This window comes from Micropterus dolomieu, linkage group LG19 (assembly GCF_021292245.1).
Source record: "Micropterus dolomieu isolate WLL.071019.BEF.003 ecotype Adirondacks linkage group LG19, ASM2129224v1, whole genome shotgun sequence".
Taxonomy (NCBI): domain Eukaryota; kingdom Metazoa; phylum Chordata; class Actinopteri; order Centrarchiformes; family Centrarchidae; genus Micropterus; species Micropterus dolomieu.
Window position 1 is genome coordinate 10,812,376 of NC_060168.1, and position 25,685 is coordinate 10,838,060.

General features: G+C 41.4%; 1 protein-coding gene across 1 annotated transcript; it reads left to right on the forward strand.

Annotated features, from left to right (window-relative positions):
- Window positions 1-6,426: 6,426 nt before the first annotated feature.
- On the forward strand, window positions 6,427-25,685 carry LOC123958172 (rho-related GTP-binding protein RhoN-like). The gene is made up of 4 exons (XM_046031432.1): window positions 6,427-6,736; window positions 7,235-7,322; window positions 24,641-24,750; window positions 25,665-25,685. Exons 1-4 carry the CDS (start codon window positions 6,635-6,637, stop codon window positions 25,683-25,685), a joined length of 321 nt encoding a protein of 106 aa, XP_045887388.1. The 5' UTR covers window positions 6,427-6,634.

Below are 25,685 nucleotides of genomic sequence, written 5' to 3' on the forward strand. Positions count from 1 at the left end.
TCCAAATCTGTTGATTACTGCAAATCTCCACAAACTTATTAGCCTAAAGTTGTAATATCATAAGAGCAAATAGTGGTACTCCAAATAAGGAAACACTTATATTATACACAGGACGTTACAGGTAAATATAGGTTTAATCTGAAGAAGTCACTATAAAATTGACACTGTAGCCTACATTGATGTTTCATTTTTACGATGTCTGTGACATATCTTTAGAATCCAATGCACTTCTGCCCCTCAGATAAGATGAAACAAAGGATGCAATTATTGAATTAATATTTATTTCAGCAAGTATTTGCTTATTTCTGTCTGTTTACTGCTGCTTGTTGAACAGTGAGATTTGTGGTGGTGGAACAGCAGCAGCCAGAGGAAACGTCTGTTTATGCTGCCTATTCTACAGTAGGATTTGCAGGAACTTTGGGCTTGCGTGTGGCTCATTGTTATAACTTCCCTGCACAGGCAGCTCAGAAAAATATGAGTTTGTATTGAGGTCACGCCAGTTTTTGATTAAACGATATAACCTGCTTTGTATTATTCAACTTCAGAACAAGGAGCCAGGGCCATAGGGAAGGATGACCTTACCCATCAAAATCTAGTAGGCTCATGTGATAGAAACAATAGTTAAACTTTTGTGATGATAGATTTAACTGCCAGTGTTTCTTATATTTGTCACAAAAAGAAAGTCTATTCACATTTTCCATTTCTGTCTGTGCCTTTGGAGCTGAGAGATCAGCTCAGTGTCCATTCACAGAGAAGTGACCACGAGAGAAGCGGTGAGAACCCTTGTGGTCATAAAGTGCCACTCAGCACCCCTAAGGCCGAAGTCAGCAATGTCCCTGTCAATATCCCACAGGGGCTTAATGATGTAGTATGCAGCCATCATTGATCTGCCACTTTGACACAGGCAAAATGTTACAAGGCAGAAAGTCTGCTCTTCCTCACCAACCGCACTGAGCCACTCTGAATATACATCAGTATGCTGTGGGTGCTTGCAGAGTGGCTCTTCTCCTCATTAGCTCTGGCAGGGCTGGTATGGTAATATATCAGCAAGGCACAGTCAGGAAAATAACTTGGACTGCAGGTTAGAGTCTGACAAAAGGATTAGAAGAGAAGCGGAATGCTAAAACTTTATTTATTTATTTCACCATGAGGCCAAGAAGAACATTTCAGAACATGTTCCAACAGCTAAGAAAGGTTTGAAAATGTATCCATCACAAGAAATGGCTGAGGTTAAAAGAACACAGGACACAGGAACAGAGATGTACTACCTTGGACACCTGGTGTAGTTTGGAGACCTCATCTATTGTCTAAGTAGGTTACTGAATGCATAATGTTGCTCAGTGGTTTAATTTGGCCTGGATAAAGTACTGTGTCACCATTCTACCAGGCAAATAGACTAAGTCTTCAGAGACTCTGGACGGTCTCTGAGGATGTGTGTGTCTCGACTACAAACATACAGATATTTTCACTTTCATTGAAAATGGGAAAATACTGGGATTCATAACAAATCTAGAAAATGGTGTTATGACAAATCATGCAAATCCCACACATCTGTATGAATGTATGAATTATTACTGCAGATTTAAGAAATACCTTCATGTTCAGTGGCTACGAGGACCTACCTCCTTATTACTGAAAGTATTAAGATGCCTGAATGTATTATCAAGAGGCAGGAAAATAGAAAAGTTGGGTAATTACGGACACATGTCTGTATGTGTCTTAAAGTTGTGGAAGAAGTATTCAGAATTATTCAGATGCTTTATATAAAATGAACAATATCAAAGTGTAAAAACGCACTTACATGGAAAAGCACTATAATATTCAAAATTTACACAAGTAAAGAAAATGTATTTTAAATCTTTTAAAAGTCAAAGTAATAATTATGAAGAGCCATCCCTCCATCCATCCATCCATACATTCATCCATCCATCTTCAACCTCTTATCTGGGGTCAGGTCGCGGGTGTCAGTTTAATGTTTTTATACATATTGATTTGAAGATACTGACCAAAGTATAAGCAACATTATAATGTTGTGTCTGGTCAAGGGAGAGAGCAAATTGTAACTAGTAATTATATTAGTTATACTATATAAGCAATAGTAATGCATCATATATCATAATGCGATTGTGTATTTAGTATGGAAAATCTTAAAGCCCTGCACACACAATCCTCAAGTCCACAAGTGTTTTCACCTAATTATACATCTGCCCATGACAGTGTGGGTGTGTACATACTTTTCTTGACTGACATCTATCTCACCCTGTTATCATTCTTATTAGGACAGAGTTTAGTGATTTCAAATTATTCCCAGCATAGCTCCTCCAAACATATAGTTGTAATTAGCCTGGTCTCAGGGCTGCAGTGTACAGAAGGTGCCAAATATGCATTACATATACATTAAGTATACAGTTATTTGCAGACCTTAAATTAAAATGCTGAGTTTGGAAGAACTTCTGTTCATTTCACTGTACAGTGTATAAGCTCAATCAATTCTTCCTGGCAAGTTTACAGAAACAGAAATCTCAGAAGTCATCGCATATTTGCTCCTTACCAATTCAACCTCTGTTCACTTATATGCTTTTTTTTCATTTTCCCTACTTTTGAGTGATCTGGCATGTCTTCTCTATTCATGCATGGGTGTAATCATGGTTGAGTAGCATATCAACAAATCATCTCTTAGGACACAACCATTCAGCACCGGCAATGGGAATGCAGATCTCTACACCCACCTGCTGGCCGATGCAGCGGACTGTGTCGAATAGTCAGCATGAGAATGATTGTAATCCACCCACCATTACTGTAAGTATTAACACATTTATTTATTACATAAATGCTTTTGTAAATATGTGGAGTGTGATTGGCCTATGCAGTACACTGTCTGTCCAACACTTTCTCCTTGTATACGTGGCATCACATTCAGCTACTGAAATAGTCTAAAGTCCTTCACAAGAAAACCAGCTGACCCAGGGAATGAGATACAAGCAGATTCTTGTGGGCATTAAGTGAAATTAATTTAAAGTGAAGTGGGAAATGTATTTAAGAACAATATGATGAGCTTGATTAGTTTTCTATAGAGACCTAGAGATTTCTGCTACTCATGTAAAGATGGTCAAATATTTTTGTCTTTGTCCCACACAGTCTGGGGGGTCCTGAGCTATACAAAAGCCTGCTCTAATCTTTTTATATACAGTCTATGGCTCTAATGAATACATACTGCCACCTGCTGTTCTATTGACACAAACAGTGACTAACTCTAAAGGGCCAGTTCTTCTCCAAATCACACCAAAAATCACCTCTGAAACTTGTACCACCCTTCTAATATGATGAAGCTGTATGGACTTTTGCTTCTGTTGTTGAAAGCATTGAACAATTTAATTTGGAAAACTCTTCAGCAACAACTTGTCCAGAAACAAGGATAATCCTCAGAACATGCTGTCAACCATTTTTATACCATTTCTAAGTTTGAAAGACCTGCTGCTCCTATTGACAAGGAATAGGAATTAGAAACATGCTTTTCAATCTCAATGGTGGAAAGTAACCTTAAATATATGTAATAAGCTTATAATGATCCCACAATCCCTCAGATTTTTCTTGTGACCCTTCGGAGGGGTTGGGACTACACTGGACCACAATGTGACCTTCACTGACCAAAATTATGGTCGCAACACTTTTGTTTTTGCCCCCATTAATCATGAGCTGAACTCAAAGATCTAAGACTTTCTCTGTGTACACAAAGGCCTGTTTCTCTCAAATATTGTTCACAAATCTGTCAAAATCTGTATTAGTGAGCACTTCTCCTTTGCCGAGATAATCCATCCATCTCAAAGGTGTGCCTTAGTCTGGCCACAATAAAAAGCCACTCGAAAATGTGCAGTTTCACTGTATTTTGGAGTCCGGGGGGGTCTGGAAACCAGTCAGTATCTGGTGTGACCACCATTTGCCTCATGCAATGCAACACACCTCCTTCGCATAGAGTTGATCTGGTTGTTGATTGTGGCCTGTGGAATGTTGGTCCACTCCTCTTCAGTGGCTGTGCGAAGTTGCAGTCAGGTCGAGACCCTGATGAGGACGACGAGCATTGAGTTTCCCTGAGACGTTTCCTGACAGTTTGTGCAGAAATTCTTTGGTTATGCAAACCGATTGTTTCAGCAGCTGTCTGGGTGGCTGGTCTCAGACGACCTTGATGGAGGGCCTGGGCTGATGTGGTGAGGCCGGTTGGATGTACAGCCAAATTCTTCTCTGGAGACGGCTTATGGTAGAGAAATGGACCTTCAGTTCACAACCAACAGCTCTGGTGGACATTCCTGCAGTCAGCATGCCAATTGCACGCTCCCTCAAAACTTGCGACATGTGTGGCATTGTGCTGTGTAATGGAACTGCACATTTTCAAATGGCCTTTTATTGTGGCCAACCTAAGGCACACCTGTGCAACACCCATGCCGTCTGATCAGCCTCTTGATATGCCACACCTGTGAGGTGAATGGATAATCTCGGCAAAGGAGAAGGGCTCACTAACACAGATTTTGACAGATCTGTGAATAATTGAGAGAAATAGGCCTTTTGTGTTCACAGAGAAAGTCTTAGATCTTTGAGTTCAGCTCATGATGAATGGGGGCAAAAACAAAAGCGTTGCATTATATAATTTTGTTCAGTGTATATAAAGTAGGGAAAATTTTCACCACCACAACCAGCTACAACAGCAAAATGCTGCTAATTTATGCAACAGTATTAACAATCTAATAATATCATAGCCTACGTAATAATGTATCAGTTACAGGGGCCACTTTACTACAGAATCAGTACTTTAATTATTGATATGTATTTTACATTTTTCTGACAATATACGTTTGCACTATCTGATAATAATACTTTGTGTTTTTACTTGTAAATGAGTATTTTTACATTGTTGTAGGCCTATTTGGAGTTTCACTTAAGTAGCGTAAAGGTTATTCTTCCACCACTGAAAGAGGGTCATTCCCCACAATCCAACAATAGGCTACAACAAACCATAGCCACAAAAATAATATGAAGAGAACAAGTCCTTTAACAGTTTTGCAGGTCTCTTGATACTCTCTTGAAATTATAGCAAGTCATAGAAAGTCATGTAATACCAACCTTGTCCAGAAGGTGGCAGTATCGGTCCTCTGGGGAAAAAAGATGTTTTAACAGCCCAAACTTTTCCTTTGCACATGGTTCCGCGTCATTTAATTATCTCATTCACAAAACCAATAATAAGGAAAATCAACTAGCCTAAACATAAGTTGACGAGTCCCATAAAACAGCCCAGTGACCTCTAGCTACTTAATTTGATAGACTATTTTATTTATGTATGCTGCATTTATTGCATCTCCATTAAGAGGTCATACTGGCACTAAATCTAGAGGCATAATGGGCAGTGTTTACGCTGCTTCTCCAACAGTAGGGAAAACTAGATATTTAGTCACTGATCATCAGAGGACAAATAAGCACCGATATTAACAAGTAATGAAAAAAAAAAAAACACACTTACACTTATTCTGTTCTCTAATCAGGAGGCTAAAAGCCATATATGGATGTAAAGATTTCTCGCATATTAAGAGTTCTGTTTTGCTAATTAAGGAGAAACTGAATTCTTTCAATCATATTCCTAAATGTCAACTCTTCTGACGAGCAATTTATCTCAGCATCCAGACTGCAGTGAATAAATTATAACCGTACAACCTCGCTAAAAAAAAAGGTGACTTGCAGTGCTGCAGTAACTGGTTTCAGTATGGAACTGCTCCCACCAGAGTGCATCGCAGAGTTGTCTGTTTTTGTAATCATGCAAAAATTACAAAAGACACATGCATAACATGTGCATACAGATACACCCAGTTACTGCTGGCCAACAAGTTACACACACAAAAAAAACCCCTACATACATTTATACAATAATCGTGCAACCACTGACAAGCTTCTTATAGGAACATAACAGCCTAAAATAATATGATTTGATGTGGTAATAGTAGCCTATACTTAACTTATATTATAGTGATAGTGTTATTGTCCTGTTGTTAACATAGGAGGGGGAATATAAAGTGTGACAAGAAGATATAAGAAGTCACGTTCTCATATTCGAAGCTCCAATAATAATTTTATGGCAAAATTGCACGCATGACGACTTTATTCTGCACGGATGTAATTTTGATATTCTCAGAAACAACGTTTCTAAGGCAATATAATATAGACAGAACAGGAGGCAGACTTGTTTATATAAACTCATTGATAAACTTGGATATTGTCACTACTTTAGTAATACCATTGAGATATTAAATAGGATACAATCGGAGGAAAAAGTAAAATAAGGTCACTAAAAACGGTTCCCACATACTCTATATTTTCTTCAGAGCAGTGAGTCGGGCGTGAATATTAGGAAGGCGTGGCCAGCAATCAAAGTAGCAGTTTCCAGAGGGCTGCGCGCCGACCAGTCAGACAGTCTGTCAGCGGGACCTGAGAGCTGCGCGTAGGACAGAAGGAGCTGGATAAAGCGCACCGGCTCCGCGCATGTATTTGCACATTTTTCTTTCCCTTCTTCGATTCCGCCTCGTCTCTTAGGCTGTCGGATGCTGGATGCAATCCATCCCCGCGTCAAGAATACACCTCTGACGGACGAACCATGGACAGCCTAGGCAGCCGCTGTAAGATTGTGGTTGTCGGGGACACGCAATGTGGGAAAACGGCACTCCTGCACGTTTTTGCCAAGGACTGCTATCCAGAGGTAGGTCTATCAAAAGTCTGACCTTACTCTTTTTAATTTGAAGAGAAAACAGATCAGGAGTTTGTGTATGAGTGAGGAGCACTGGCATCAAAATATGAAAACTGAACAGTTCAACTTCAGCACTTGTTCCGCAGGTTCCATTCACCTGCTTAAAGACAGAAACGTTCAAACAAAAGAGAGAGAAAGCACTGGCGTAGAGGGAACTGTAACGAATTCCTATAAAATCACTGTAATAGTTCTGTAATGTCTATACTGACTTTTTATTGTGTCTGCAGTACTGCCCATAAAACTTTAAGGCATTGTCTTCATCAGCTATAATATCACTGTATTTCTAAAATATCCCCAAAGGGCTTTGCTGTGAAACGTGTCTATCATTATTTTATTTGTCTTTTCAAATACATTAGTCTTCTCTTCTGAAGCCTGTGGATGTGTAAACACAGTCTTATCTTGTGCCTCTTAGCTGTATAGGCCTAACTGAAATAAATTCCTTATTTTCAGAACTACGTGCCTACAGTGTTTGAAAACTACACAGCCAGTTTTGAGATAGACAAGCACCGGATTGAGCTGAATATGTGGGACACGTCAGGTAAGACAATTTCATATCTCTGTCTGCACCCTCTTAAAGACTGAATTTAAATCAATCCACTCCCAGCCCTGCCATGGTGCCTGTCCCTGGCTGCGACCATGGGAAGACTGCCTCCAACTCCCCTCACCAGCTTTTCCAGCAGTCATTTCTTTGACAAATTGCTTTGACCTTGTCAACTTCAGATGGATGTCGTTTGTTTTTTTTTTTAGCTTGGCACATCTGCTATTTTTGATTGTTGTCTTTGCTAGAAATTTCAGTGCCAGCCATGTCTCTTGGTGCCTCGTGTTTGCATTCCTTCCTGTGCTGTCATCTGTGTGTGGCTGGCTCTTCTCATGCTCTGGCCGGGGTCAGGCGACTGGAGGGGGAGAAAGGGGTGAGGGTGTGGATAACTGAGACAGGATGGGCCTGAAGGGACCAGTAACTGCCCTAACTGTTTAAATGTTTTCATCAGAGTTTGACCGATGTGGTTTGTTGACATACCGGCTAATATAGTGCCAGATATCTGACATGTCTGCTGGTTTGATTGAGTTTCCTCTTATGCCATATTGTTAGACGTACAGAAAATCAACTCTGATGTTTTATTTCCTTTGCAAATCTAATTTGTTTGACATTTGTTAAAGAATAAATAATATAAAGAGTTTACACAGCTGGCCAACACGTCTACCTTCTGTAACCTTGAAAGAAATTCATTCATCAACGTTTGAACTGAAAGTTTTAGTGACTTGCAATTTTGCAAATGTTGTTTCAGGAGTTTTTCACCCTGAAAAAAATTGTTGAGGCATTAAAAAGGTCAAATTTAAACATGCTGGTATGCTCAGAATAACAACTACAGGTGATGTCAGTATAAAACATTGTTGTTCCACTGAAAGGAATCCATGTCAACAGTGTTGTGTCATCGGAAGGGGACTTTATCTGAAAACAAATCATCCTTTCTTTGTCTAGTCAATGACTTAATATGTGATTCAGTGTATGAATATGCTTCTTGCTGGGGAAGTAGTTTTGACCACCAGTCAACCACGATCTACTTTCATCCCAGTTTTGTCAGTATGCATGGATTAACTAGTCTGAGATACCCTAAGATGGTTGTGCTCTCAGAGTAGCTCATGACGGGCTGAGCAGTCAGAGGGCTGAATATAGGATCCTCCCAGGGGGGAATTCCATCTTTTACCATAAACATTCCCAAAATTAAAAGAATCGTCTGGGAGAGATGTTACATGCTCAGTCAAAGAAAGAATATTGTTTTTCCCTGGACTTGATGTCGACCCGGAGAGTAAATCTGCTTGAGCCTTTCAGTATGGGGGTTGAGGGGCCTCTGGGGCCTGGGGCCACAACCTAGAAGACTCCTTTATCTCTAGGCTGGAAGAGCCTAATGATTTAGTGGGAATGTTGTGCTTCTGTCCATCTTCAAAACCCTAAAAGACCATTGGCAGAGTTAGTCTTTAATCTTCATCCAGAAGCCGCCCACCCCACAACAAACATGACGTCACCCAGCCCACAGGGCAAATGTGTGTGTGTGTTCGCTATTGCATGTGTGCCTGTGTGCTTCTATGAGTGTGTATGTGCATTTAGAGGTGTGGCATTATTCACCAATTTACTGCAAACACAGATGTTCATATTTTCTCTCAAGTAAAATAATTGGCTCACACTTAGATGAAAAAGGCTTTCATCTGAAGAAAATAACATGTCTCCTATCATTCTTCTTTAAGAAACAGATTATTTTTTTTATTGCCTTACCCCCTCTCTTCCTTCAACTCACCCTTTCCAGAGCTTTTATTTTATTTCATTTTTAGTGAAATTCTCTAATGTACACTAGCAGCAGTAGTCGCACCACTTCAATGCCCAGGCTCTTAGGCATGGTCACAGCATCATTCATAACAGACAAATTTAATTTCTGTCAGTGGAATAGCTGCAAACAGTGGATGTGCACCTGGAGGTAAAGTAAATGTATGACGCGCATTCGAGTTAAACTTTGGTAAACTTTCACCTGTGAATTCACCAAGTGGGCCACTTGCAAACTGTCTTGACAGTGCTGACCTTTGAGGGAACAGAGAAGCGGAGTCCAAAATGGAGAAATCTATCAGCGTAGTTGTGTGCCAAATGAGGAATGCCAAGAGAGATTTCTTCTCCGTACCTATTTTGTCTTTAACAAAACTAGGCACAGCCATAAGTACATCACCGAGCTTCCAATACCTGCTATTTTGGGAAAACAATTGAATTGCAGTGCCACTTCCTGGTGGCTACAGTCTACAGTACACTGGACAGTTTTATTTTGATCTGACATTTGCATCAGTCAATCCTCCACTTGCTCTCCCGAAGACACAACCCATTCTGCACCAGATATACAGCTGTTTTTTTTTTTTTTTTGCTTTCAGCCTCATACACATAAAGTATTGTTTCCCTTTTAATTGCTGGTGAAAGCTGCCTGCTGTGGTCTGGCTCAGTTCACAAAGCATTATTGATCGCTATCTGAGGCGAGGCTATTTAAACAGCTTGCGTCTCGCCTGGTTCACATTTCTCCGGCATGGTTAGATGTTCGTTGCCATTAAAAATGTTCCCAGCATTTGTTGTTGCAGCATGAAAGTCGACTATTGATTAGTTTGGTCTCATTAATTCCGGTTCTTCCACAAGGTCTAGTCCTTGCAGCATGGGTGAGAACAGGGGTGAGGTGTTTATCTAATTGAGGTCATTACTGAGTATAAATTTGCATGTCTGTGCATGTGTGTGTGTTTGTGCTGCAGCTCTGAATGAATGGGTATTTTAAGAAGCATTAAACGAAAACAGGGAGGTCTTATGACTTCTGGGAACCAGAGGACAACTTTCAGCTGTGCTTTGTATTCTGCTATGCATTCAGCTCCGGACCATCTGGAGAATGAAATCAATTAGAAAGTGATTGAATGGAATTCAAATGAGAATAACGACTGTATCTGTGTGTGTGTGTGTGTGTGTGTGTGTGTATGTATGTATGTATGTATTTATGTTACACGAGTGAGCAGCCACATAGTGATAAATGGTGTAGTCTGTTTCAGAACTGCATGGATCTGTGACTTAATTGGCTTTTAAAGCAATTCAAGCTGTTAAGTAGTCAAAATGTCAATGTGGCTTGGTGATAACTTGTCTGAAGACCATTAGTGATTACTGTTGACGTTCATGGGGCCCATTGGTAGTCAGCCAGTCTGGGTTTTTTTACTGAGCCTGAGGCATTAATGCACTCTTCCTCTCTTCCCGATATGGTAAGGGTGCCTGGGAAAGATTCCCTCTAGCCTTGGCCTCAGACTAATACCCCACTAAGAGGTGTTCGTGCTGTTTCTTAAAAGTCCAAGTCATGACAGGCTGGGTTTCTCCAAACGTCCTACAGCAGTACACTCACGTCTCTTTCTCTTTCTGTTTCTCTTTTCTGCTGTCTCTCTAATGCCTGACCTGATTCTCACATGAAGACTGGAACTCTCACATTCTGTTCAGTCATGCTGGAGAGTGCTTTCATGTGGCAATCCCCAAGAATCTTGTTTTTCTTTCGTCTTTTGCTGACATCTTTGCTACTAATCGCTCACGCTGTGGCGTTTTTTCCACTGTACCTCCCAGATATCTCTTGTCATTCAAACCACATGTCCCTCACTCTCATTCTGAAATTTGAGTTTCTTTGCATGAGCAGCGATGTTGGCAACTGCTACCTGTTCTAAGCACCATGTTCGTTCTGTATTTATTTCCAAACAAAGTGCTGTTGCTGCTGCTGGGAACGTGAAACACATCACTTGCTGTGCAGTGGAGGAATTTTCCTGTAATAGACCTGGCTGACACTGGGTGTTCACAACAACAAATATAAAAGCTTCACAAAATGGCTACAATATGACGCACTATTCAATTCAATTGTATTTATATAACACCAAATCACAGCATATTGTGCTGCACAGTCTGTGAAGCATAAAAACATTTATTCATCTGAAAATGCCATAGATTATTAGTCTAAGAGATTGTCACACTTGAGTTTCAGATCCCCTTTTCTCTGAGTCTTTCTCTGTTAGTCATGTTTTTTTAATGACTCATTTCTCATGATAAAGCTGTCTTGTGTTTTAATAGTCAGAGGTGTGATTGTTTTTGATGTGAGAGATGATAACAAGACAACAGTGTTGTCTTGTTATCACTCTTGTGTAACACCACTCGCAGCGCCCTCTCAGAGTCACAGTCTGGCTGTTTCCCTCCTCTCACACTGACTTTCCAACATTCCTGGTGTCTTTTTGCTTTTTAAACTCCACATTCTCAGCGCACTGGACCAGTAGGGCATCCAGAGGCCTGTAAAAACATGCTGAGTTCAGTGGGCTTCCAGTTCCTCAACACTTTCCACTTGATTAATCTTTAATAGAAAATGAGTGAACTACAAGCACAACGCAGAGCTTAAAATCAACAGAACCCACTCTTCCCTCAAATCTATTGCTCACAGGAGCCAGAGGATACTCAGAAAGTGCTGTCAGACCTGAGTAGCAAGCATGCTGATCACAGGAGATACCATTATCTGCTCTTGGCTGCTACAGTTGGTCTGTAATGCCTCCGTTAATCACTACTGTAACATTTGACTCAGCATTAAATGATTAGAAACCAAGATTCTCATTTCCCTTATCTTTTTTCTCTGAACAACTTGAGAATGAGATGCTGTTCAGGTGGTTGGAACCTGCTGGAAAGGCAGCTTACAGCCACAGACAGTAAATAAACCTTTTGTTTATTTTTGTCAGCATCTTGAGGGGAGGATGACGACATCTTTTCAACTCCTGTTCACAAGCCTGAATGTATGCACCGAGCCTAAGCCCTGAAAGTTCTTCCTACTCTTTGCCTCACCAGCCCAGGGCAATAACTGCCTAAACGAAACCTGTTTTGATGATGCATAACAGGCTGGAAGGCACTCCCCTGCACTGGGGAAGAACGCCTGTGTGACAGTTTCGGGTAATGAGTAAACAGAAGATGCAAGGTTGGTGAAATACTGTGACTTAAAACTGTGTGTGCCCTTGTAATTAAACAAACACAAACATTGAAGATGTCTGGAAAGTCTTTCCTTACCCACCAGTTCACCCTTAAATGTTTTATAGTAGAATTTTCAATTTAATGATTAACATAAAATGTAAGAAAATTCCAATCATAATAAAAAATTATGGATAAAAACAATATGTAAATAGTATATAAGACATAACAATAAGAGTAATAATAATAATAGTAAAAATAGAAGTACATGCATAAAAGATTGCATGTAAGGAGAAACTATTTTCTGCCATTATACAAGGGTTGGAAATAAACTTGGGCCCTTGTGCCAGGTCTCCAGTTTGAGTTGACCGTTACTTGAATGCCTGTGAAGGTATTTTTGGACAGAGAGGGTACAGTTTGGTCCTCTGGGGCCTAATGAGTTTGACAGCAGAAAGACAGCGAATATATTCTGGCTTCTCCATGATTCTCATCCCCCTGGCTTTTGGGAGTTTGGGATGAGCCGGCAGCCTCTCTGGCAGGCTGCACCTGATAATCCCAGGGATTACAGTTAATGGTTAGAGCCCACAAAGATGTTTTACATATTAGAAATCAAATGGCAATCGCAGCATGTGGCGAAATATGTCTTTCTGTGTCACTGTACTGTTTATTTTTCACTTCACATTTTATAGACGATGATTTTAGTGACTTCTGAGTTGATCACTCCCATGATCAGGAATAATAAACCTAAGATGTTTAAAACATTTCAAATCCAAATAATAAAAAAGAAAATTTACGGATTTGCTTTACAAAGTATAGAGTCCACTGAGAGACTGTTGAGAGCCTTAAATATTCAGGTTTTCCATTAATCAGTAACTAAAATTTATTTTACAGCTCACAAAACACAATTGCTCCATATTCACATAACGTCACTAAAATGTCACCTACAGAATTACAGATGCATCCATACCTGATATTGTAAATAACTGTAATGATATTGCCATTACAATAACAAATCCCCTCTTTGTTCAAGTCATTCCCTTCTTTCTCTTTTCCTCTTTCCAAATGCTCAAAACTTCTTGAATAATGATGGTCTCATGCACAGTGCTGCGCTTCACTGCACCCTGACTCTTTGTGTCACATTATGGACACTCTGGACAACAGCCGCGGCAGTCCTGGCAGCTGGGCTGTGTGTCTTGGTTCTTGAGCAGGCAAACAGCTGTCCTCCATCCCTGGAGCTCAGCACTCCGTGAATCATATTCTTAGCCTAGTAGCTATGCGCCCAAAGGGTCAATAAGCTAAAGAGGAAATGGCTGCCCTTATGTCATAGTAGCTGTAAGAGGAGATGAAGGAAAAAAGGAAACTAGAACAGAAGAATTGTTAAAGTGCAGGAGAACATAACGTAACTTCTCTGGTCAGTTATATTTTTCTCTATGCTGTTTTTTCACCCCGCCCCCTCTTTCCTTCCCTCGTTGATGTTCTCCATCGCTGATAGCCCATTAGTCAAGGCGGCTGCAGCTGAAGCGCTTCTCTGAGGTCACCAGCAGTCAGGGGCCGTGTTAAGCAGGGGTTGGGTAGAAGTGCTGCATGAAAGCCAACCCGCCGCACTGACGGGAACACACGGGCAGTAATTACCTCACAGAATATCTCTTCTCCTCAGTAACACAATCAAACACACAAAGTGCAGCCTGCCACCTGCACCACACAGGCATGTACCCACGATTCTGCCCATTTTTACATGCATACAAAACATCCTGAGAATCCCACATCCAACTGCCCATAAACAATAAAACATGCACTGCCTGGAGGCCCCAGATGATACAGCTTCCCAGTCCTTCTGATCTCTTATCTTTGTCAGATGAGCCTGAAAATGTGACCATGGATACAGCTGTGAGCTGAGAGCCACCACGTATTCCTTCTCCTCATCTCAGCCCCCATGCACTGTCAGCTTAATGCTGAGCACCAGGCAAAAGTGTATAATCTGCTTAAATAGCATGTCCACTGCTGATCGGCACTGCACACTGCTGATAGGCTATATATGGCTTTTACTTAGTTAATGTGCCAATGGAATAATGCAAGCGATAAGTTATTAGGGAATGGACATTAACTGGACAGAATTAAAAGGAGTCTTTTAGTACTTTGTGAAGAAAAAGAGCACATAGGACTTGATGAGGTCACACTAACTCATTGCAAGCCTTGTCTTAAGGCTTGCCATAAGACAAGGCTACTAACAGAGGGGAATGGGGCTATTGTTATGGCATAGAACAAAAGGAAAAATCAAATGAAGTTATAAAACTGGTTACTTTGGCCAAAACTTTTTTCCAGTGTGTACCTGATAAACTATACATGTGATTCATGTTTGAAAAGATAATATAAAATAGATACACATCACATAAATAGCAACGTCATGCAACAATATTGCGCACATTCTGAGGTTAGCTCGCTTGTACATTACATTCACATCAGTCATGAGATATATATATATATATATATAATATAAAATTTGTGTGTGGGCATGTGTGTGATTGAGTGGGTTAGTGTATGGGAATTCCAATAGCTTCTATCCTGTGGCCTCTCCTATTGTTTCTCAGCTGACCAGAGGCTTAATGGGAGCTGATGAAGGGCGCTGGAGTGCGAGCCGGGGCACAATGAGTCTGGAAAGCACAGCACCTGCTTCGACCAATAGGCAAAGAGACTGGGGGAGTGAGGGGCTGAAGTGAGTAGAAGCATGGGAGGCGTGGGGGTGCTGCCCTTAGAGCATGTTATAAGAGCAGCAAGTATTCACTAGATTGAAAACTGGGAAAGGGGACAGAAGGAGAAGTGTACATCTGTGCTTTCCCCAGCCCCCACAGAGGCTTTGTGTGTTGTGAGTAAGGTTTGTTGGTGGCACCCTTGGGACCTGACCCATTGTGGTCCTTGGGGATGCAGATGCACAAAACGGCAACTGTGTCACAGCTTTAAACCACTGCAGCACTCTTGTTACACGCTAAACACTCACAAAGATTTAATGTTTTTGTCTATTGTATTAAGAGATAGAGGAAGCATGCTTTAATTGTGCAACATCTATCTTCGTTGTCCTGAAGTAACATGATCACAGTAGGAAGTTATTGATCCTAAATGAAGTTCCTTCAATTTCAAATGGACTTGAACAGATGGTCTTTTCTTAACTTTTTTGGCTGTTTATTCGTTTAATTATATGTTTATAATAGATGCAGTGATCCTTCATTATACTTGACAGATATTTGTGCAATGTAACAATATACATTTAGCTTTAGATTCTTGTTATTTGCAGATTTATATTTTGTATTAATAATCTGAATCAGCTAATAAATTGATATATTGTTAGATTAAGCTACCTGATGGTGTAAAGTAGTTGTAGCAACATTTGTAATGCTTACATATTAATGCTTCAGTAATCATACACATAGTGTGTGTGTGTGTGTGTGTGTGTGTGTGTGTGTGTGTGTGTATATATATATTTTACAGGCATTTGTTCCCTTCCAACAACAGCAGCAGCAGTGAATGACTCTGTCATCCAGGCAGACAGGAAACCCTCCCAGGGAACTGTGACTGTGTGTTTGCTCCCAGTCCATTCCCTCTACTGAGCCAGCTTTGATCAGCCCACTTCAAACAGCCACACTGACTGGTTCTGCTGCTCCCAAAAGCCGGCGCTCAGTCCCTCTGGCCCCCCACCTCCACAAGAGCAAAACCTTCTCAGCATCCATCTGCATTCCATCCGAGTGTAAGGGGATACAAGGAGAGAGGTGGTCCTTCACCTCAAATCCTCCACCCCCCACCTACACCTCACTCACACACACTCGACAGATCCCATCATTTATGGATGACTTTATTTATAAACAAGATCCAATACTCTCTCACTGATGCTGCTTTTGTGGAAGTGAAATTGCTCTTGAAGTAGTGCCATGTCTCCCTGGCGGCCTCCCTGGGGGGTTGTAGAGTGGGCTGAGGGATAGATAGCACCGTGATAGGGATGAATTTAGAAGGTTATGTACTGGCTGGAGAAAGTGGAGTCGATGGAGCAGAGGATGTCCTTTTCCACTCACAAGTTTTTCTTTCAGATCCCTGAGTAGCTGCAGTCTGAATATTCTCACTTCTTTCATATCATATCAGACAACTGTGGACTGAGAAGCTGCAGTCACTCTCATTACAAGTTTTAATATAAATCCTCGAGCGGGAGTACAAGTTTCGAAAGGAGAGAGTATGAGATTGAAGGATGTGTAGGAGTGGAAATAAAAGATGTAATCTCTGCTGTTTTACTTGTGAAAAAGAACAGAAAGAGATGACTTTGAATACTGTGTGTGTGTGTGTGTGTGTGTGTGTGTGTGTGGAGGTGGTATTCTTTGAGAAGGGCTGGGAGCTTTTCAGAATGGAATTCATCGTGGCATGGCGATCACCAATACTTGATCAAAGAATTAGAGTGGGTGTCTAATGTTGGCATTAAATGTTGGCGTGTTTTCAAAGAATGTTGAAAATGGTGCTGTATGACCAATACTCGACGTAGCTTAAAGTTTTTTCTATTATTAGCATCTTTGTCGAGGCACTGTTAATAAGCTACGGGCTCAAAGAACTATTACAGTTTTAGCCAAATATTTACCATCAGTTTTAAACTTTGGTTGATTAGAGGCAATTGGGAGCCACTTTGGCGCCACCCAGTGCTTGCGTTAAGACTGACATGGTGGCAGATAGTGCAGACCTAGGTTGAATCCGGTGTGTGCATAAACTGCCAGGCATGCGTGCTTGTTTGTATGTGATTGTCCAAAATATTGCTTTGCCGGATGACGTTGCATTGCTTTGTGGCAAAAGTTGAGTCAGCTTCAACTTTTTTTGTGGGTGCCCCTCTGCATCTGCACAGTGGCCTCATTAAAATTAATGAGGACGTTTTTTTCACACAGTGCTAATTTCATTCTGGACATGGCCCTATGCTATCAGAATAATTTGGAAGATACTTACGATAACTTTAAGTTTAGGTATATGGATATGTAGGTATATTTAAAAATTACTAAGAACATGACATCGTTGACCAGTCACATAATGAAGTATTTTTGGTCAAACTGTGCACCTTGCACCAATCAAGGCCATTATTTATTTTGGTCTCAAAATCACCATTTTGCCTGTGTAAGCATGTCAGTGTTGAATTTATTTGGAATACTGTCAGTACTGGTGAGCCAGGCCTCCTTTCATCTGGGCTTCCTTCTAAATCAGTGGCTTCGCCATCCCCAGTGTGGGACAGAGTCCTAAAGGCCAATCTGATCAGCTTTTAAGGAGTGAAACTGGATATTCCAACTAGCCTCTGTTCTTTAAAAATCAGCCCTTCCCCCTCTGAAATTGTGTACTTTTACACGTTCAAGTTGAGCATCCAGACAAAAACAAATAAAGCAAAAAGACCTGCAGTCTGCGTTGGGGATATCGGGACCAGCTGGGGTCCAACACTGATCTGGTTTGAGCGGTGGAAGAGGTTGTGCAAAGAACAAATATTCTTCATGTGAGCATCTGGTGTTCTTCCGTGTTTTGGTGTGTCTTGTCCAAACAGTCAACAACGAGACTTCACGGTTCTGGTGTGAGATGCGTAGAGCTTGAGGAAACACAGAAACAGATAAAAACAAGTTCTGACTGTGGTCCCTGTACACAGGCAGCAGTTGTTCACAGCTATTTGACTTCCTCCACAAACAAACTCTCGGTGGTGTTTGCATTATAACATCTAAACACATGAACATCTCCAAGGAATTAGGAGGGGTGCACCAATGTAGACTGCCACACCAGATCTGAAATTATGTCTAAGTTTGAGAGGAAAAACCAAAGTAGAGACATGATTGGTGTTTTTATTAAAGCAAGAGAGGAAATATATAGATGGACAGAAGAAGTTAGCAACAAATGCTGCATAGATCTTTAAAAGCACAGCATAGACCAGAGCCTTAGACAGATACAGAGATCAAACAACAGGAGATGAAATGCATCACTGTTTCTCTGGAGGAATGAGAGTGTGTGTGTGTGTGTGTGTGTGTGTGTGTGAGATTATAAAAGAGTGGCTGGGGGTGAGGAGAAACCAGATACACAACAACATCTCCATACCCTTGGGGCGATCAGTAGACAGACAGTGATGGTGCTCTGTCCCCTGCCTGTGCTGTCACCGCTGTGGCCAGGCCTGCTTCTCAACCTGCAGCTGGACCACAGACGCAGGCATTAACTCCCTGGCAGCAGAGCTCAGCGCAGATCAGTGGAAGGTGCTCGATGCCTTTCAAAGGCTGCACTTCCTCCAGAGGGAACGCGCAGGGGCTTTGATCAATATCCCCTGTGTGAAGGCTGCAGACACGGAAGGTTAATGGCCATTTAACCCAGTGTCACCCCGAATGTCCCGACTGTGTGCTAATGCCTTTGAAAACTTGACACAGCCATCTCTATTACAGATCAACAGTTTTATCTGTGTGTGTGCATGTACATGTGTGTGGTATACACACTTGTATGGCCTATAGGTCAAACTTTATGAGCAACCAAAGCTATAAGTCCCATTCCAGAGTGCGGGCCAGCTGAGGTTGCTTCATTACAGGCTTCTTAACGATTTTTCACTTATAGATTTCCTGCCTCAAGCTCCTTATAAAAGGCTGTGGCAGATAGTGTTGAGTATATCAAAGCAGGAAAAGCTCTGTTTATCTTCCCAACATTACATGTGAGGCTGCAATCTAAATTCCAATAATACCTCCTAGGTTCAATATTTCAACAATACCGTATAGAGCCTGTATCATTATTACACATTTTTTTTCAGTTACACCACAGTAGAAGTAAATACCTACATCCTGTCAATGCCTTTTATGTACCAAGAAAAATACTGACCATTAAGACCATTATTTTTGCCTCAGAAGAAATAATGAATTCATTAAAATCTCAACAAGACTAGGTTTACGTAGACAGGTTCACATTTTGAAGAATATGAATGTGGAAGTCAGTCAAATCTAACAACTTAATGAAGCCAAGTTGTCTATCTTTGTAATATCGAGTGATGAACACGGCACTGTCCCCTGCCCCTGATATTCTTCACTGTCTTTTTAGAAACATTAAATACATCCCTGTTGTGAAAGATTTAAAATATATGGTTGAGATCGCATTGTTTGTCCATGTTTGCAATTATGCATTATTAAACTGTATTAAACTAGAAGGTCTTGTTGTTAAAATGAGGTCAGGCTACCAGAGGAAAACACTGTGCCCTGCAAATAACTCCCCACCTCCCTTGTAAAATTACAATGTGTTGTTTTTACAATGTTTTTGTATGGATTAAATGATCATGATAATTGGTGAGCTTTAGAGGTGCCGGTGGATTTTGTTACCTTCAGACAGAGCCTGACTAGCAGTTTACCTCTGTGTCCAATCTTTGTGATGAGCTAAGCCAACCGGCTGCTGCCTCTATACCTCTTGGCAAGAAAACCAGAAGGCGTATGTGTCGAACTATTCTTTTAAACTGCATTACAATGCAATGATATTTTGACCAAAGTTAATGCGGAACTAAATTTTCACTGCGAGGGATTATGCAATTCAAGCAACTGTTAACTGATTTTCATATCATATGGATAAAGCTTACTAAAGCTCTAAAATCGTAGAGCTTGCATTTGAAAATGGTCATCAAATGTTTGGATACAAACATGTAAACATGTGGTATGGTCCCTTTCAACATGTGGTCCTTGATTAACAGCTGATGTTATGTGTCTCCACTTATACATGAAACACTATTTGTATGCCACTCTTTCAGGTAGATTTTTCCACCTGGAATGTGAGTTCAAAATTTCTGCCAAGGTCAGAATGTGGTAGACAGAACTGGAGTATGGATGTGAGACAGTAAAAGAAAAGTATTTCTTTCAGGCTTATAGTCACATAATAAAACACACGTTGTCTTGCACAGCAAAGTGATGCAATGGGTCAGAGTAACTCCACATCCTCTCAAAGGGTGTCTTGGACGCAGTCTCTTTTTGATTAAGATCCCTGATGGATGAGAAGCTGTAACAGTTCACAACACAGACCAGACCTTCAGCAATGAAAAGTTTGCTCAACCTCTGAAAGCCTGAAGCGCTAACCCTCTTCTTTTAGTCACCTCTAATCGTCAATGCACCAGAGTCATTAGCCTCCACGATCCCCTCACTCTCCTGCTCTCTTCCTCCTTACTTCCTTTCAGGGCCTCACAATGAATCCATTTGCATCCCTCCAGGTTGCTACGATACTTGGCCACCCCAACTTGAAATGTTTTGCCTTTGCTTTGAAGGTGGGTTTCAAGGGGAAAACAGCTGCAGGAGAATAAAAAAGATGCAGTGTATATGGTGCTGAATGTGTTGTTTCTAAAGTTCTGGCTAACTCAATCACACTAACCGTTTTTGTTTATTTGGTGACATTTGAGAGGGTGTTTGTTTCTTTGTTTGTGTGCATGGGTGTTTTTCAGAGTGTCTATATGGCCTAATGAGGCTGTTAGTTGCTGTTGACTCCCTGCCATATGTGCATGAACACATCAGAGAGCCTCGAGGCAAAGGCTATTCTTCTCCCCTCACTCATAATGGTTTGCTTTTTAGCAAACCATTATGAGCATGCAACAAACAGAGAGAAAGAGAAACTTCGTGCTGTGATGGTACAGATTAATGCACTGAAGACTAGGAGGCTTTGTTAGGTGCTCATGCACACTCAATTTCACAGGTTTCCCAAAGATTCTTGTCTGTCAAACCGTGCGCCATTTCTGGTTTATTGTTACATTTATTTCTAATAAAATGGAAATTCTCATAGAAGCAGGTTTGAATGAGCAGATAGAAAGCTGTCATGTTTCGGACAGATTGTCCCTGTGGTGGAGTTGATGTGTCAGGGGACAGGAGGCATAAATGAAGTCATACCACAAACCCTCAAGCCTTATTACTGTACATTAGCGCTCCACTAAGTTCCTGTCTGCCTTAACATCCTCAGGGAGATTTCTGGCCTTTGATGAAGCTCGACTGACGGCTGGTGAGGAACGCTTTCCTCCCACCTCTGTCACCTCTGCTCGCCGTTCCAGCGTGGCTTAGTGCTAATTAGCCCAGTGGAAATAAAGACAGAAATCCACTTTCCACTGTGAGACATCGCCAGTGCTAAATCAGGCCTCATGCTAATGCTTGAGGAGGTTTTGTGAGGGGTATTTTATGCCTGTCCTTGGCACGGCGTGGCAGGGTCCTGTTCCTTGCTAGGCGTGATGGTTTTTAGTGGTTCTTGCCAGGCTGTGCTCCCCTCCCCTCACCCTCTTGCCCCATCCATCTCATCCTGCCTCTGTCTGAAATTCAATTGACCTTTTGTTCCACCTCACAGGGAATGTGCACAGGCCAGCTCCACCAATAGCCAACCCAGAGCTCTCATACCTCTTTATTTGATTTGTCCTGCCGAGTCCAGTGCTTTCATTACCTACCTTAACACCCACTGCCCACACCGCACCTCCACTTCTCTACAGCTACATCCTATTTTATCTTTGGTCATGTCTCTTTGCTGGTAGGGGGGCGAGTGCATTTGAGGCTGTGAAGGTGATATATTTTACAATCAGGAGAAAACTTTTCTTCCCTCTCTTTCTCCTACTTCTCATGTTTGTGATTGTTAATGGTGATTGGCTGTTATTTGCGCCAGCTCGGCTTGTTTTAAACACGGCCCTTTTTCTCCTCTCCCTCAGGGGACTTCTTTTCTGACTTTGCAAAAGTGCTGAGGTAGCTTCCTTGTCACTCAGGGCAGAAGAGCTCTGAATTGCTGCGCTGTGACAAGGCCAGACATGACCGTGACCTGTCAATCATTTGGATCTTTGGGATTAACAAATTGATCCCAATGGCCTCGTTCCAGCCTCTAATTACATCTTAAGTCAAACAAGTAGCATTGTCTTAACTTTCCTTCATCTGACATCTCTTCCCCTTCCTCTGGATTCTGCTTTAATTTCCCGGCCTTTTCTCATCATCACATGCTTCCCCCCCCGCCCTCGCCTTAGCGTCAAAGTTATTAAATCTTTTCTGTCCCCTCTCCACCACATGCTCCGTCTCTTTTCTTCTTCAGCTCTAACCTCAGTACAGGTCTGCTGCACTGTGATACATACTAAAGACCAACTTCAGCAGCTACAGCACCTCATGTGTGACCACTACCAATCAGAGCTCGCTGTCGTACAATGTGTGCTTTGCTGACTGTTGGACTTGGCATCCGTGTGATTGGGCTTTTTCAGGTGTGTGTGTGTGTGTGTGTGTGTGTGTGTGTGTGTTATTCCTGCTCTCTCAGCAATACAGAACAGTAGCAATCTTGTGTTAATAAGACTAGGAGAGGACTATGAATTCAATAATGTCCTGAAAGGTGTAGGCTAAAATGAATTATTTATTTATTCTTTATCACACTGAAAATATGATTACAGTGTATATTTTTAAAGGAGGAGAAAAAAGATTGTCAAAAGTATTTATATCAAAGATTTAGCAAAATTGCTACTTTGGGCTTTTGCATAGTTTAAAGGCACCCCCTTTAACATTTTGTTGAGCGAGTCACTATATTGTTTTCACATTGGTTCACATGCATCAAACCCCCAGGAACAGTGCCAGGCTGTCAAGCAATTATGCAATGGTTGTTACAGTTGAAATTCAAGTAATGCTCAATCACAATCTGAGTTACCACAGTTTGAACCATTTGGGCCAATAAAAGCTGAAATGTTTCAAAGAGCTGTGTCAGTATATTATTTTCTTGTTCTTCATATGTGCGGCGAGTCAGCCAGTGGAGGTCTCTAATGCTATATAGGACCAAATATGCAGACAAGACTGAAGAACTTTTATTCATTAAAATGAACAGTGCATCATTTTCAAACACAGTATCCAGTTATTTGAATAAATCCCTGATATACATGCCATATGGAATGGTGTGGTAGGCTACATATTTGAGCTGATGCAGAGGGTCATAATGCATCTCGACGGTGGCATCAATGCCACAATAAAAGTAGAAGACTGCAAGCTGACATAAACCATGTTTCAAAACATAATATAAAAGTCATATAAGATTGTTTGGGCATTCAGAACATTTTAATATATTGAATATATTGTGATGGCAAAGTGCATTTTGGTGAGAAACAGAATGTAAACAAAACTTTAATATGCAGCCTGTTGCATTGTTCTCAGTGGGGAGGGAGCAGGTCACCATAGGACAGCCAGCTGAATGACGAGAGCTACGGGCCGCGTGCAGCTATTGTCATAGTCCCATTCCATCATTAACAAAGAGAACATAGTGATGCTAAAACAGGCTGTAGCACCATTGTGCAGGCTCCATTTACCCCACCAGACAAAGGCATGCAGCGCTTTAACAGGCCGACTGCCTATTGTGTTGGGTCTGGTATGAAGCACTGAAACAGCAAGTATAATGATAATCTATAATAATCATTATCAGTTTGTGTGACCTTAAGGGATTAAATTTAATATTGGAGATGTTTTATATACCAACGTGTGCAACATCCATCTACATATGTGATACATATGTCTATGTATGTGAATCACAGATTTATGCACATTTCTAGCAGTTTCACAGTTGTAATCCAACCTGCAGTTTTTCATGACACTAAAGTGATGCTGCCAGGGTGTTGTTGCTATCGAAATGTTTAGGTCTGTACCAGCTCCTAGCGGAAGCAGGAGGGAGGGTGCCCACAGCCACATTTCCCAGAAAGCCAAGATATTTTTACAAGCCTCCTAATGAGAGCTGTAAGAGAGCAGGACCCGTGCAACTGAATGGCTTGTGAAAGTACAGAGGCAACACTCTTCAAATTTGATCAAGGTACAGAAATGAAAAGCGAGAGTGGGCCGAGGTGTGTGAGTGCATGTGAATCTCATACAGTCAGAAATAAAGGAAGATTTTAAAACAAGGACCATTTGCAAGACAGCGAGGAAGAGAGATGAATCAAGAGAATTAAGAGGTTCAACCTTTAGTCTGGCCTTTGAGCTGGCATTCACTGTTGTTTTAAGATGATTCTGGATTGTGTGCACTAGTTCTCCTGTCCTCAACCACTATAATTCACTTCTGAGAGAGAGAGTATGTGTGTGTGTGTGTGTGTGTGTGCGCTTCTGAGTAACCCCTCAACATTAGTCATGAAGCACTGTGATAAAGGGAGGTCACAGCTGTGTGGAGGCCCAAGAGACAAAGATACTCAAATATGTGCACACAACTCTCATTTGCATCTGCAGAGTGTATTAAATCTGCAGCATGTCCATGTCACAGCCTCTGCTTTAATGGGCTATCCATGTGCAGCATGTTTCTTATTGTCAGAATACACAATATGGGATGAAGAATCTCATGGGGTCAAATTGGTTAAAAACACACAGAAGACACCACGATCTTATCCATGTGTTGTTGTGTGTCCACAGGTTCCTCTTATTATGACAATGTTAGGCCACTGGCGTATCCTGATTCTGATGCGGTTCTCATCTGCTTCGACATCAGCCGCCCAGAGACTTTGGACAGTGTCATAAAAAAGGTCAGTGTTTTATTTCATCTCCTCCTCTCAACAGTTTGGATCAGCATCTGCTGTGACACTGGAAAACTAACCTGAAAAAAAAATCAGTTTTTCCCGATCAGCATTTTGTATCCACTCAGATTTCTGTGCCAGCAGCTTTCATTTTCATGGCTGAAATATAGAGCAAATCAGCACAGAGGTTAGAGGCTCCCATTTCTTTATCATAAAAATGTCCATGGATAGTTGACCCTCGTCCCTCTGAGGAATGGAAGGTCAGAATAAAGAATATGAGGAGAGTCTTTGCAGCCAGATAGGTTCGAGAGGAATATCAGATACACACATTAGCCACACTAGCTGTATCAAAAAAGAGCTACAGAGCCTGTTCAAGTGTACTAGAATTTTCTTTCTGTAGGCATTTAAATTTTAAATCTGAGTTTTATGCAGAGTACTTGTCCAGATGGTCGCAGTTAACATTTGTAAGATGGCCTGTGGTTCAGATGTTGTAATATTGCAGTTGAGATTGGGGTGGAGGCTTAAGTGTGGTACTGGCCGGGCGGGGTTGTGGTCATGGACGTGTTTTTACAGCCAGTGGCAATACGTATTGTATAGACATCCAACTTAATGGGTTTGTTTGCGTACATGTGTGTCATGCAAAACAGGCCTGTGCCTGTGGTCTCTCATCTTGAAGCCACGTGTGTGTGTGTTTGCCTTTGAACTGCGCTCCTTGTGGGCCAAAAGCAGTTCCCACGGCTGGCCTGTTGACGTGTTTAGTGGTCTGAAGGGAGCTACTAAAATGCCTCTGCAGACTTTGTAGATCTAACCCGAGACACCTTTTTTTTACCCCACAAATATCTCACAAGCCTCAGTGCACTCTGTCAACGGGGGGAAGCAGAGCTGCGGTCAAGCTTTTGGTTTTCCCATGAATCCCTTGGCAGGGGGTTGCCATGACCCTCTGA

What these genes read in the sequence shown, in the direction of transcription:
- LOC123958172 (XM_046031432.1), top strand. Translation starts at nt 6,635, where the DNA reads ATGGACAGCCTAGGCAGCCGCTGTAAGATTGTGGTTGTCGGGGACACG. An exon ending in GAATATGTGGGACACGTCAG is followed by an intron (nt 7,323 to 24,640) that starts GTAAGACAATTT and finishes GTGTGTCCACAG; the next exon opens with GTTCCTCTTATTATGACAAT. An exon ending in TGGACAGTGTCATAAAAAAG is followed by an intron (nt 24,751 to 25,664) that starts GTCAGTGTTTTA and finishes ATCCCTTGGCAG; the next exon opens with GGGGTTGCCATGACCCTCTG.